The sequence below is a fragment of the Physeter macrocephalus genome, chromosome 4 (genome assembly GCF_002837175.3).
Source record: "Physeter macrocephalus isolate SW-GA chromosome 4, ASM283717v5, whole genome shotgun sequence".
In the NCBI taxonomy this organism is placed as follows: domain Eukaryota; kingdom Metazoa; phylum Chordata; class Mammalia; order Artiodactyla; family Physeteridae; genus Physeter; species Physeter macrocephalus.
The window spans coordinates 131656167-131669604 of NC_041217.1; the positions used below are offsets into that span (position 1 = coordinate 131656167).

The window sequence follows — 13438 nt, forward strand, 5'->3', positions numbered from 1 at the left end:
AAAACCAAACTACCAAGTACGAAAGATTAGAAAACTTGGATTTGTAGACTGTAACCTTTAAAAATTATATTAAAAGTTTTTTTAATTGGGTCATTTGTAGAGATGTGGATGGATCTAGAGACTGTCATACGGAATGAAGTAAGTCAGAAAAACAAATATCATATATTAATGCATATATATGGAACCTAGAAAAATGGTACAGATGAACCAGTTTGCAGGGCAGAAATTGAGACACAGATGTAAAGAACAAACGTATGGACACCAAGGGGAGAAAGCGGCAGGGGGTGGGGGTGGGGGTGTGATAAATTGGGCGATTGGGATTGACATGTATACACTGATGTGTATAAAATGGATGACTAATAAGAACCTGCTGTATAAATAAATAATAAAATAGATAACTAATAAGAACCTGCTATATAAAAAAATAAATAAAATTCAAAAAGGGTTTTCCCTGGTGGCGCAGTGGTTGAGAATCTGCCTGCCAATACAGGGGACAAGCCCTGGTCTGGGAAGATCTCACATGACGCGGAGCAACTAGGCCCGTGAGCCACAACTACTGAGCCTGCGCGTCTGGAGCCTGTGCTCCGCAACAAGAGAGGCCGAGACAGTGAGAAGCCTGAGCACCGCGATGAAGAGTGGCCCCCGCTCGCCGCAACTAGAGAAAGCCCTCGCACAGAAATGAAGACCCAACACAGCCATAAATAAATAAATAAATAAATAAATAAATTCAAAAAAAATTTTTTTTTAAAAAGAAGACAGATTGGATTTGCTGTTGAATGTTACTGTATTCGAACATCAGCGTTGGAGTGGACTTTATAAGTCATCCAGCCTAACTAAACCAGGGGTTCTCAACCCTGTCTTCATAACAGAAACTGCTAGGGAGCCTTTAAAATTTATGAATGCTGGAACCCCCATTCTAGACCAAAGAAATTGGCACTAGGGGTGTGGAGCTCAGTCAAGTGTTTTTTTTTTGGGGGGGGTGTTTGTTTTTTTAAGTTGAAATTTATTTTTTAGTTAAATCATGGATTCTTAACACAAGATAAATGGGTTTTATAGAGGGAATTCTAGGAACTATAAAACCTCTGCGGTTGTATCAGTTATACTTACCAGTGTTTTTCTGGGGAAAGAGTCTACACTTCATCAGATCTTCATGATAAGAAAAAAAAATCACTACTCAAAAGAAGACAGACTGAGTTTTCTATCACTAATTAGCTGTGTGATCACAGGCAAGCCACTCAACCTCCTAAACGTCCTCATCTGTAAATTGGTGGTGATACCTCTATGCCTTGCAAGGTTGTTGTAGAGACTGAAGATAAAAGTACATAAATAAACCTATCACTATTCCAAGAACAACTTAGGAGTTCAATTAATAATAGCTACTAATGTTTTTATGTCCTTTGATAACATATTAATAAATGATCAACCAGCTTCTGACTGAAAACCTTCAGGGATGAAAAATTCCATTTCCATAAGGAATCTCATTCCTTTTCTCACAGCTCAAATGGTTGGGAAGTTGTTTATGATGAGCTGACACAGCTTTACTGCAGATGTTGCCCAATGATCTCTGGGTCATTTCTCTTCTGCAGCTATAGAAAAGGGTAATAATCACTTTCTGAAAGGAGAATAGAATGACTTAGATATTTAAGTGCTCACTTTTCAGCAGGGAAAAGAAAGGCCAGAGGATGTGTAGATTCACCCCAGTTCTAAAATTCGATGGTTATAAAATTTTAGAGATGTTTGATATATGTCTTGAGATAAGTGGCAGTATGTAAAGTACTAGCACATTAATACTATTTGCAAATGTATTACATAAAGTAAAAAAAAAATCTGGTTCTAAATTTTGAAAAATTGCTTACAACTTTCAGTTGAAGTGAATTTTTTTCAGTTGAACCTTATTTTTAAGGTTCTTTCTACACCTACTTGTTTTTATTTAGGTTTTTAGCATATAATTTTGGATAAGTTACAAAGACATTTTCTTTGGCAATGTTTGAAATATCATATATTTCCTGTAAGCTCTAGTAACCTATAGTTCCTTAAACATAAAAATAGTTAATATAGTAATAATGTAAATTTTAGCAGCACAAAAAAAAGTTCAATAGCAAAAAAAGGACAAAAATTTGACAGAAATTTAAATTTTTTTGAGAAGAAAAACTATATAAATACAAGGAACACTTGTTATTGCATTTATAATTCTATAAAACTACAAACTCTCCTTCTTAAAATTTTTATTCATGACATTATGTAAGACATGGGGCTCTCAGAATTTAGGTGCAAGTGTGTTTTCAGAGATGCCTCACTTTTAAACACCTGCTTAGGGTGTTGGTACAGGAAGACATACAAAGGATATTTCCACACATCCTGCACAGGATCGGTGATACAGTTGTGGGTTGACTTCAGGTTGAAAGACACACCTTAACTTCCTGCCAAGTAATAAAGGATCAGATTTCATTGCAACCATCTCCTTTTCTTCTGGAACCCATTTATAACACACACCATCCGAGCAGAGCAAACATAAAGGGTCAGTTACATACGCTGTCAGCTGGACATTCCAGTGCCTTCTGCTGACCTGCCACCACACCTTGACCAACCACTTGGGAGATGTCTTCCTAAAATGTAAAAGATACGGCCAGTTATCGGTATTACAACTGTAGGCTCAACTGTACTCTCCAAATTCAGCAGTCAAGCACCATTTAATGGGGCTTGATGCTACTACATAAATGACCAACACACCAGGCAGAAGAGTTCTATTCATCCACCTGGACTAACTCTCAGAAATGAACACAGGCTTGTCATTTCCAAATGCTTTTTTGGCCCTTTCAGATCTGTCAGGTTTTAAGCCTATCAGATATCTTTTTTTTTTTGTGGTAAGTGGGCCTCTCACTGTTGTGGCCTCTCCCGTTGCGGAGCACAGGCTCCGGACATGCAGGCTCAGCGGCCATGGCTCACGGGCCCAGCTGCTCCGCGGCATGTGGGATCTTCCCGGACCGGGGCACGAACCCGTGTCCCCTGTATCGGCAGGCGGACCCTCAACCACTGCGCCACCAGGGAAGCCCATATCAGATATCTTTTGATGGTCATTTCAGCCAGAGTTTTTTCTTCTTGAACCCTTTCAGGGTTCAAGTCCTGATATTAAAATTTCTTTCCCCTTAAAATATCCAATTAGAGGCAAAAATGTACACTCATTAAAGACACTGGGAGATAAAAGTTCTGAACTCCATGGAGAAGTGCAGACTTCAGACTTAGGAGAGACGCAAACTATCAAAACACATGTGAAACTGATGCATAGTTAAAGGACAGTTAGTTGAAATAAATGATGACAGTGATAAATTGACCAGAATGCTTGTCTGCCTCCCACCATATCTCATCCTTTTTTACAGGAAATTTACAGGGGAAATTATTATATAATGGTTTACTCTAAGGCATGAACTCATGCATTTTGCTTGGACAAGGCAGGGAACACAGAGAGAGACTGATCTGGATAGGAGAAAGGATGGGTTTACTTGGCCATTGGTAAATGTCTGAGAGACACCCAGGCAGGGGGTCTAGTACACAGTTGGCAGATAGGTAAGCTATCTCAAGGTGAGAGGAAAGGTGTGACTTGTACAGTAGAGTGTTAGGAGTTTGTGACCCTAGCTCCTCAACTTAAAAGCTCTGAAATCCTGAGCAGGTTCTCTGACTTCTCCAAGCCTGAGTTTCTTCATATATAAAATGGGAAAAAAATAAGAGTAGTTATACACTAGGGATGTTGAAAGGATTAAATGGAGTAATACATGAAAAGCACTAAGCATGGTACCTGGCAAATAGCAAGTATTTAATAAAGATGCTAATGATGATAGTAAATGAAATCAACCTATGATAAACCCACGTTCCTAACTCTGCTATAGGGTTGGTGAAAACAATTACCTGGACAGGACACTTTCTCCTTTGGGGAACAATGGTGTACTATTTGACACCACCACTCTCACCCCCACCCTGGTTTCTTTTCTGGGCATATTGATATACTCTTTTTTGTTTGTTTGTTTGTTTTAATTAATTAATTTATTTTTTATTTTTGGCTGCATTGGGTCCTTGCTGCTGCGCGTGGGCTTTTCTATAGTTGCAGCGAGCAGGGGCTACTCTTCATTGCGGTGCGCGGGCGTCTCATTGGGTGGCTTCTCTTGTTGCAGAGCACGGACTCTAGGCACGCGGGCTTCAGAAGTTGTGGCACTTGGGCTCAGTAGTTGTGGTGCACGGGCTTAGTTGCTCTGTGGCATGTGGGATCTTCCTGGACCAGGGCTCGAACCTGTGTCCCATGCATTGGCAGACAGATTCTTAACCACTGCGCCACCAGGGAAGCCCTGATATACTTTCTTCAACAGGCTCCCATCAGATTTGCAACAATGCAATAGATAATGATCAGATTATGCCCAGCCATTCATTATTACTAGATTAGGTTATAATTTCATTTTTGTCTCCTCAATTCCCTATTAGTTTCTAACCTGAGAGATTTAACCCCACCACGTAATATCCTGAGACTACAGCCTAGGACCCCTGGATGACTGTGAGTACCCCTAGCTGCTTACTTGTAACATTTTTTAGGATCAGAACTATCTCTCATTTAGGTTCTCTCTATTTCCCCCATATGGAAGAAAGATCCTAGAACTCCTCTCCCTCATTCCTGGCTTTTGCTTTTTTTTTTTTTTTTTTTTTTAACTTTGCTCCTAAACAGATTATGTGACATAAAAAGAATTTTTAAATTACCTCTTCCCTTAATTCTTCCCTGAGCCCCTGGGTGGTGCCCCTTCACAGCATGACCAATTTATTTTATCACTATTTTTGTAACATTATATATATTTAAAAATCTTATGTGTTTGTCTCTCATATACTAATATCATTGATTTTGTCTTATTTGTTTCTTAAACATATGGCAGAATAGAATATAAGCTTGATAAAGGGCTAATGCTAAATGAATCAAAGTTCGGGAACTTAAATCTTAAATGCACCTGGGTGGATTTCAGAGCCAGCCATGAAAGGAAGGGCACACAGTGAAGGTGACCCTGTGGCCTCTATTTTAAAGGATCACAGCTGAAAACAGAGAAGAAAGACATGGGAAAGTCAGTAAATGGTGCTCATGGGAATTTTCAGAATAAGAACTCTAAACTACCTTATAAATGGAAACCACTGGTGTTGTTCCCTCTAGTGGGGATCAAATGGCCTTAGGAAGAGCAAAAAGTGCCTCTATTTGAAAATGATACTGCAGAGGTCTGCAATTCTACCTTTGTTTAAACCCAGATTAACCAGCACTGTGACAAAGGAGCTGACTTCCCCAGCTAAACACTTTAAAACCCAATTTGCATATGACGTAGGGTACTACTAATCATAGAACTTGTCCTCATCATTTGCACTTGTAAATAAAAAGAAAGGGCACTGGAATAGCAGCTAGAAAAATCTGGGTTCAGATTGGTTCCAATATTTATTAGCAGCAGTAGTGCTTAGAAACCTTCATTTCTCCCAACAGTGAGAATGCAGTAACTGCTACCTGCATGAAGCGTTGCCATCAAAGTTGAGTTCAACATATGCTTGCTGAGCACCTGTTCTGTGCTGTGAGAAAAGACTAATGGAGTCTTGCACTTATGACATGTACATATCTGGTGAGACAGAAACTAGAGAAATAATTATGGAAATATTGAACTACAACTGAATGATATATGTGTGAAGGTATGTGGCACATAGCAGGTGCCCAAGAGGTATTAATTTCCTTCCCTTTCTCTTATCTTGTCCTCAAAAATGTGGAAGGATGAAATCAGAGCTCTGAAAAGCATCTGGCCCACCACAATGTCCCATCTCTTATACTGATTACCCTTAAACCTCTGGTCCAAGGGACAGAGCCAGTACATGATGGTGATAAAACAACTGCTAGAACTTACCGAGCATGGTTGCCAGTTACCGAGCCAGGTAGGTAACATTTTTTTTTTTTTTAATTTTCTGGGGATTTTTTAAAAATTTATTTATTTTTATTTATTTATTTTTGGCTGCGTTGGATCTTCATTGCTGCACGCGGGCTTTCTCTAGTTGCAGTGAGCAGGGTCTACGCTTCGTTGTGGTGCGCAGGCTTCTCATTGCGGTGGCTTCTCTTGTTGCGGAGCATGGGCTCTAGACGTGCAGGCTTCAGTAGTTGTGGCACACAGGCTTAGTTGCTCTGCGGCATGTGGGGTCTTCCCAGACCAGGGCTCGAACCCGTGTCCCCTGCATTGGCAGGAGGATTCCAAACCACTGAGCCACCAGGGAAGCCCAGGTTACATATTTTAGATGTCACTGTACACAACAGACCTATGTGTTAGGTACTTCTACCATCCTCATTTTAGAGTTGAAGTAACGGAGGTACAGAGAATCCAAAGTATATGCCAGGGGGCTTCTCTGGTGGCGCAGTGGTTAAGAATCCGCTTGCCAATGCAGGGGACACGGGTTCGAGCCCTGGTCTGGGAAGATCCCACATGCCGCGGAGCAACTAAGCCCGTGCACCACAGCTACTGAGCCTGAACTCTAGAGCTCGCGAGCCACAACTACTGAGCCCGCGTGCCACAACTACTGAAGCCCATGTGCCTAGAGCCCATGCTCCCAACAAGAGAAGCCGCCACAATGAGAAGCCTGCGCACTGTGCGCCTAGAGCCCATGCTCCCAACAAGAGAAGCCGCCACAATGAGAAGCCTGCGCACCGCAACGAAGAGTAGCCCCCGCTCGCCTCAACTAGAGAAAGCCCACACGCAGCAACGAAGACCCAACACGGCCAAAAGTAAAAATAAATAAAATTTAAATAAAATTTTAAAAAAAACAAAACAAAGTATACGCCAGGCCAGAACTTAACCCAGACACATCTTGCCCCAAAGTCCCTGCCCGTAACCGAGGGGTAAACCACAGGGGCAGGGAAAGGCTCACTTCCTCCCAACAATTGATACAAGATTCCCAGGAGTTGGCCTCAACATAATGATTCCATTTTTAGATTCAACAAGTCGGAACAAGGCATGCCTGCTTATTTCGAGCCTGGGCAGGAAAAACAAAATTCATGGCACTTGCCACTGCAGTGACCTTGGGTGAGTCACTTTCCTTCGTGTTTACAATTAAATTTAGAACTTACTAATCTCTCAACTATTGCTCCAAGGGAGCTCTTAGTGCCTTCAAAGATGAGGTTCTGGGGCATTTTAAGGTGTTGACTTTGCACAGGGGACCTCTAAATAAGAAGACTGAGGAAGGAGTGCCAAAAGATCTTCTCATTTCATGAAACATACTGATATGACACATTCTGTGTGTGTTATGTTATAATCCTCAGCGCAGCACTATGAGCCCCTGAAAGAAAATGCTTGGTGGGCCAGGCAAATTACTCTGATCAAGAGAAGGAGCTTCAGAGGGGTGGACATAAAAGGCAACACTGGGAATGTTCTTTATAATAGATAATAATGGGATCGATATCCAGCTTATAATCACCAAAGCTGGTTGACTTCTGTCCCAAAGCTGGGTACTCAACATGTCTGTCTGTCTGTCCACGATAACTGGTCCAAGTGTGGACACCCGAACCGCACAAGAACATCCTATAGATTTTCCAAAGTGGACCCAAGGGCAGAGAGCCAGCCCCTTTCTGGCAGAGAGGCTTAGGAGCCATGGACAGCCATGCTCGTACCATGCTGAGGAAGCCAGTTTGAAGTAGAAGAGAGTCAGACAAATGTGCAGAGTCACCTCTGCCAGCACCAGGTCTCTGGTTCCAACTGTCCCTTCCTGCAGTTATGTAAAAAGAACCTGTAGCCTATCAGTGAATTTCCCCTTCTGTCTATAAGGTCAAGTTGAGGTTTTATCACTTGCAACCAAGAGACTTCTGATTAAAATGAGGTGGAGCCCAGAAACGATCAGAATAACAAACTCACTGGAGTGAGTCTGTAAATAGAGATGAAGTGAACTGAGTACAAGACAACGAACTAAAGAAAGCTGCTCAGCCTAAAAGTAGTCAAAGGACAACTTTTGCCTAGATCAGTCCCACCCTAATTCTTACCCACTCATCTACCCACCTGGATCAGGTGAGATCACATTAGTGTAGCAAAAGCTCCCACAGCATCTTAACTTTCCCTTCAATAGTACTCATCAACACTAAGTCATTTATTTTTATTTTTATTTTTATTTTTTTTAGTCATTTATTTAAAGTCAGATTCAAATCCAGGCTGTGACACTTATTAGTTGAGTGTCTCTGTGCCTCAGTTTCCTAATCCATAAAATGAGGAAAATAATAGGCTTGATGTCATATAAAATATGAATTAATACACTTAGAATGATGCCTTTTGGAGCACATAGTAAATGCAGTGACAGAGTTAGCTGCCATTATTCTCAGCAGTTCTGAAAGCTTTCTGAAGGGAAGACTTATGTGTCATGCTCACTGTGATATGCCCTGAGGCTTGCACAGTGCTGGGGATATAACAGGCCTTCAATATAAACTCACTTATTTTCTGCTTTCTTTGAAAGATAAGATAATCAACATAGGTTTTAGGTTATATGATCTTAAAATTATGTCAGCAAATAAGCACTCCCCAGAGAAGTGAAAACTTTACAGACTCAAAGAACATCATAACATTTCTGAGAAGCTCTGGGATTCAGATGATGGGGCACCGAACACAGGTAAGAAAGTATGAGTTCAGGGCTCTGAGCTGTCACAACTAAGAGCTTCTCTGGGCCCATCATGCCTGCTGAATAATTATAAGATTACTTTCTCAATTTAGAAATATCTGGTAAGCAATAGCTTCCTTCTAGGCAAGATGAAATTCCAAGTTGAATAACAAGTCTCCACAGCAGGCCATTAAATTGGCTGGGAGTGAAAGAAAGCTAGCAGACGTCCAAGATGTGAATTTGTATTAAAAATGTGTACCTATATTTCTGCTGTCTTTGAGTTCATGAGGTTACTTTACTGGCTACCCTCACATCTCTATATTATCTTCATTATGATGCAGAGGGGAAGAGAATCGAAGGAAAAGCCAAAAGCTTTTCTCTCGTGACTTTCCTAAAGGAAGTAGACTTGATTGTAGATCTACTGTCTTTTTTTATGACTGGGAAAGGGAAATTTATCATGTAGGCAAATCTCAAGTGATTTTCAGAAATACAAGACATAAAGTACAATGAGCTGTGAAGAATGGCACATATTTGAATGCAATTGAACTCTGCCATTGGCAATTTGCATACTGTCACACAAGAGAGGCCAGCGCTGACTCAGACACATTCTTCTGTAGGGAACGCCTACACTCCTGCTATAGATGCTGTTTTTATATTGGATCTGAAATACTGGATCTGAAACAGAAAATAATATTCACACAGTGGCATCGGCTTCCGTAGCTGAACCAGAAATCCTACGGTTCTTGATGGACAGCAAACTGGGGATAAAAATGGATTTTAAGCACACAGTTCAGGACCTTGCTTTAGAAATGAGCAGGATATTACACCTGAGAATTCCAGCCTGGATGTAAGACTTAACAAGAAGCCCATAAACATCAGAAACACATTTTAAACTATTTTTTTCCCCAAACTTGGATGCCAGCACTTTAAAAACACTTAGGAATAATTTTTAATCAAGCACAGCAGTCAAAATTGATAAACTGAACCTGTATCAGAAGTCATGTGGTATATTATTCCTTTAAAATTCTACACTGAACTCATTATCTTCTCCCACAGATCTGTTTTTTTTCTCATTTTTTAAAAAAATTAGTGACAATATCAGCCTCCCAGTTATCAGGTTTAAAACCACAGCCAGGGGCTTCCCTGGTGGCGCAGTGGTTGAGAGTCTGCCTGCCAATGCAGGGGACATGGGGTCGTGTCCTGGTCCGGGAAGATACCACATGTCGCGGAGCAACAAAGCCTGTGCACCGTAACTACCAAGCCCGGTGCTGCAACTACTGAAGCCTGCTCATCTAGAGCCTGTGCTCCGCAACAAGAGAGGTCACCCCAATGAGAAGCCCTCGCATGACAACAAAGAATATCCCCCGCTCGCCACAACTAGAGAAAGCCCGTGCACAGCAAGAGACCCAACACAGCCAAAAATAAATAAATTACTTAATAAATAAATAAATAAAACCACAGCCAGCCTTTATTAATCTCTGTCTTTGCCTGCTTTCATCTAATCATTTCCAAAGTACTCCTGATTCTAGGATTACAACATGAAGCAAAATAGATTTTTCTTAGACTTTGGGATTTCAAAGACCAGAAATTTTTCAAAAGGACTTTGAGGTTATACACTTACATTTTCTTTGGCCAGGTAATTGAGAGCAAGGGATGATTAGGTTGGAGCATATGAATTTGCTAATTTATGAGTCAAGAAATGGTCAAATATCAGTGATTTAAGAGGGGTCAACCTATTAAAGTCCTCTCCCCACAACTATCATCATATATTACCACCACAATGTCATGTAGGAAGAGCCATTTTAACACTAAAAAGTTAGGTAGGACACAATCTTAAAGGACAGTCTTTTAAACTGAATAAATTTAGCTTTACGAAGAACTCTCCATGTGGTTATTATTTTTCATATTTCCCACTGACCAGTGAGAACTGTCACAGATCCACATGGGTCTAATTAATAACTCTTTAGTATTATCTGGATGAAGAAGAAAGCTTGGACTTTGGTGTCTGACAGTGGTCATGTTCTGGTTTTTCTACTTATAGGTTACAAGCTCTATGACAAATTAGACTTCCTAAACTTCAGCTTCTTTATGGGTTAATACCAAATACCTCTTGGAGAGGCAGTCTGGCACGAGTCAGGCATGTAAGGTTATGAGTCAAACATAAGGTTTTGAATCCTTACTGTGGCACTTACTGCCCCTAAGCCTTTAAGCAAGCGCATCAACTTCTGGAATACTCAGGTCCCTCATCTGCCAAATGGAGGGAATAATGCTCCATGATGGGGAGGATGGAGATAATACACTGTGTTCAGTTCCTAACAAATGATAAGTGCTCAATAAATGGTGGATGGTATTATTATTACTATTGTTACTACTACTGTTTTTGTTGGGATAAATAAGATAATCTTTTAAAGTGCCTACTACAGGGACAGGTACCTAATAAGTAGTCATTAAATAACAGTTTCCTGTCTTCCAGAGACACCTAAAACTCAGTAGACAAGAAGGAACAAATCATCTTTCCCCACAAATCTGCTTTTCCTCCTGTTTTTTTTTGTTTTTTGCTTTGTTTTGGCCACTCCAAGTAGCTTGCAGGATCTTAGTTCCCTGGCCAGGGACTGAACCCAGGTCTGCAGCAGTGAAAGCGCCAAGTCCTAACCACTGGACCACCGGGAATTCCCTTCCTCCTCATTCTTTGATCAGTGAATGGCATCAACCAACCAGCCAGTCAGCTGCCCATGATGTAATCCGAGAATCCTTGCCTCACCCCCGCTCCTTCTTCAACTTTGACATTCACACAATCATCAAGTCTATCAATTCTAACTCCTGTATTTATTGAAAACCTGCACTCACTGACAGACCCCCTAGTTTAGGTCACTATCGACTTTCATCTCATTTCCTCCAGCAGCTTTTTAAACTCCCTGCCTTCATTTGACATTTGATAAGATCAAAAGGATCTTATCAACAGGCTAATCTCATCATTATACTCCCCCTTTAAAAACCATTCCAAAGGCTTCTGTTGGTATAAAGACCTTTCTCCTGGTCCACAAGGCCCTCCACCACCCAGCTCCTGTCTACTGCTCGGCTTTCACCTTCTGCCAGGCCCACCTGCATGGCCACAGCTAGTAGACCTGGGATGCAGCCTCAGGCACTCACAGGTGATGTGGATGATGTAGGTACTCAAGTACTTACAGGTGACGGGGAAGCAGGCATTCTCTAAGCAGGGGTTAGAGAATGGTGGAAAGGTAGGGACTGAAATAAACTAGAAGTACATAATTGATGAAAGGGGCAGCTTGGAATGCTGGTCTGTTTTCAGTAGAAAATAGAAACCAGGATTTTTAATGTAAAAATCTCCTGACAACCAGTTTGTAACCTTTGCATTAGACAATGTGGTGAACTCCTATTTATCTTTACATTCCTACAGCTTGATACATCACAAGTTCTTGGGAAATGTGTACTGAATAATGAGAGTTCTAGCACACGTTGATTTTATGTAGACAAAATCTGGTGTTAACAATAGCTACAGTTACTGAGCCCTTACTGCATTCCAAGCACTATTAAGAGTTTCACATACAAAATCACATTTCATCTTCACAAAAAATAGGAGGGTCTCCTCCTCCCTCATTTTTGGGTGGAGAGATGAAGGCAGACAGGATAAGTCACTTTCTAGGTCAGAGCTAGTGACAGCAGGGGGGATATTTATGTCCATTCAGGTATCAGAGCCCACGATTTATATCTGACAGCCTTTTTCATCTGAGAAAGCAAGTACTATCAGACCATTTGGAGATACAGGTATTATTTATAACACTTAACACTGATTTTTCAGTAAGTACGTTTGAAAATTTTATGTGGATCAAGTGTATCAAGGTAGAGAGTAAAAAGTGTTCCTAAAACGTTGCTATTCTGGCTGGTGGGGACTCTGAAATGGTAAAACGCACTGTCAGCTGCGGCGTGAATTTCCATGTCACAGCCCATTTAAGTTAATGATAGTTAATTCAGAAACAACTCATGCTTCTCCAGGCATCTTGCTACCCTGTAAATTCTAAAATCTCCACAAAGAAACTACAGGTTGAATGCCACCTTGAGCTGACTGGAATACTCTCATTTTTCTATTCTTGCCCTAGGGTCAGAAATTACATTTCATAATGAAAGACAACAGTAAAGACAAACACGGCAGACCGTTTGAAAAAACCTAAACATTTTGAAAAATTTTGAGAAATCTAAATGTTCTTGAGGCTGCTGTACACGAACTAGGTCTGTAATGACAGGGATCACTTGATACACAGACTGCATGCACTGTTGCTAAGCAGTGTCATAGAGTGGGGCTAGAATGCCGGGCACATCTGCTGGGGGCATTTCCTAGCAAGGTTATCTTGGGCTGCTGGCCAAGCCTTGGGATGATGCTTGTTCTCAAGACCCAGATGGTGTAACAACTGCTATTTTAATAGCTCCAAACCTGCGTTCAGAGGAAAGCTTTAAAGCACATGTCCAGCAGAAGGTTTGCATACTGGGAGCAACAAAGGTAAATTCTTTGACTGGCAACTCTCTGTGGAACTTACCAGGCAAACACATATATTACCTTGCTGTTTATTTTATTATAATTTTTGCAAAGACAGAATATGAGAATATATCCTGCCACCGCCATCTCTTGCAGACTGCCGTTGCCTCTGCCGCAGTAAACTCCCAGCCAGCCCATCAGCATCCACTCTGGCCCCTGTCCAACCTGATCGCTACATTACAGCTACAGTTTAGAGTCACCTCCGAAAGCCCTCCATGGCTTCCCACTACCGTTAGCATAGAGACCATCTCATCAGCGTGG

General features: G+C 41.2%; 1 protein-coding gene across 14 annotated transcripts in view; it reads right to left on the bottom strand.

Moving 5' to 3' along the window:
* PATJ (PATJ crumbs cell polarity complex component) overlaps positions 1–13438 on the bottom strand; it is a 363430-nt gene that overhangs the window by 78539 nt on the left and 271453 nt on the right. For 12 of the 14 annotated variants that reach the window (XR_008617259.1, XR_008617260.1, XM_028489331.1 and 9 more), the window contains one exon: positions 2532–2606. The exons of the other annotated variants lie outside the window; for them this stretch is intronic. Coding sequence is in view for 10 of the 12 variants with exons in the window: in XM_028489331.1 (XP_028345132.1) it covers positions 2532–2606 (75 nt within the window). In the remaining 2 variants the exon portion in view is untranslated. The remainder of the gene's footprint in view (positions 1–2531; positions 2607–13438) is intronic. 14 annotated transcript variants of the gene reach the window in all.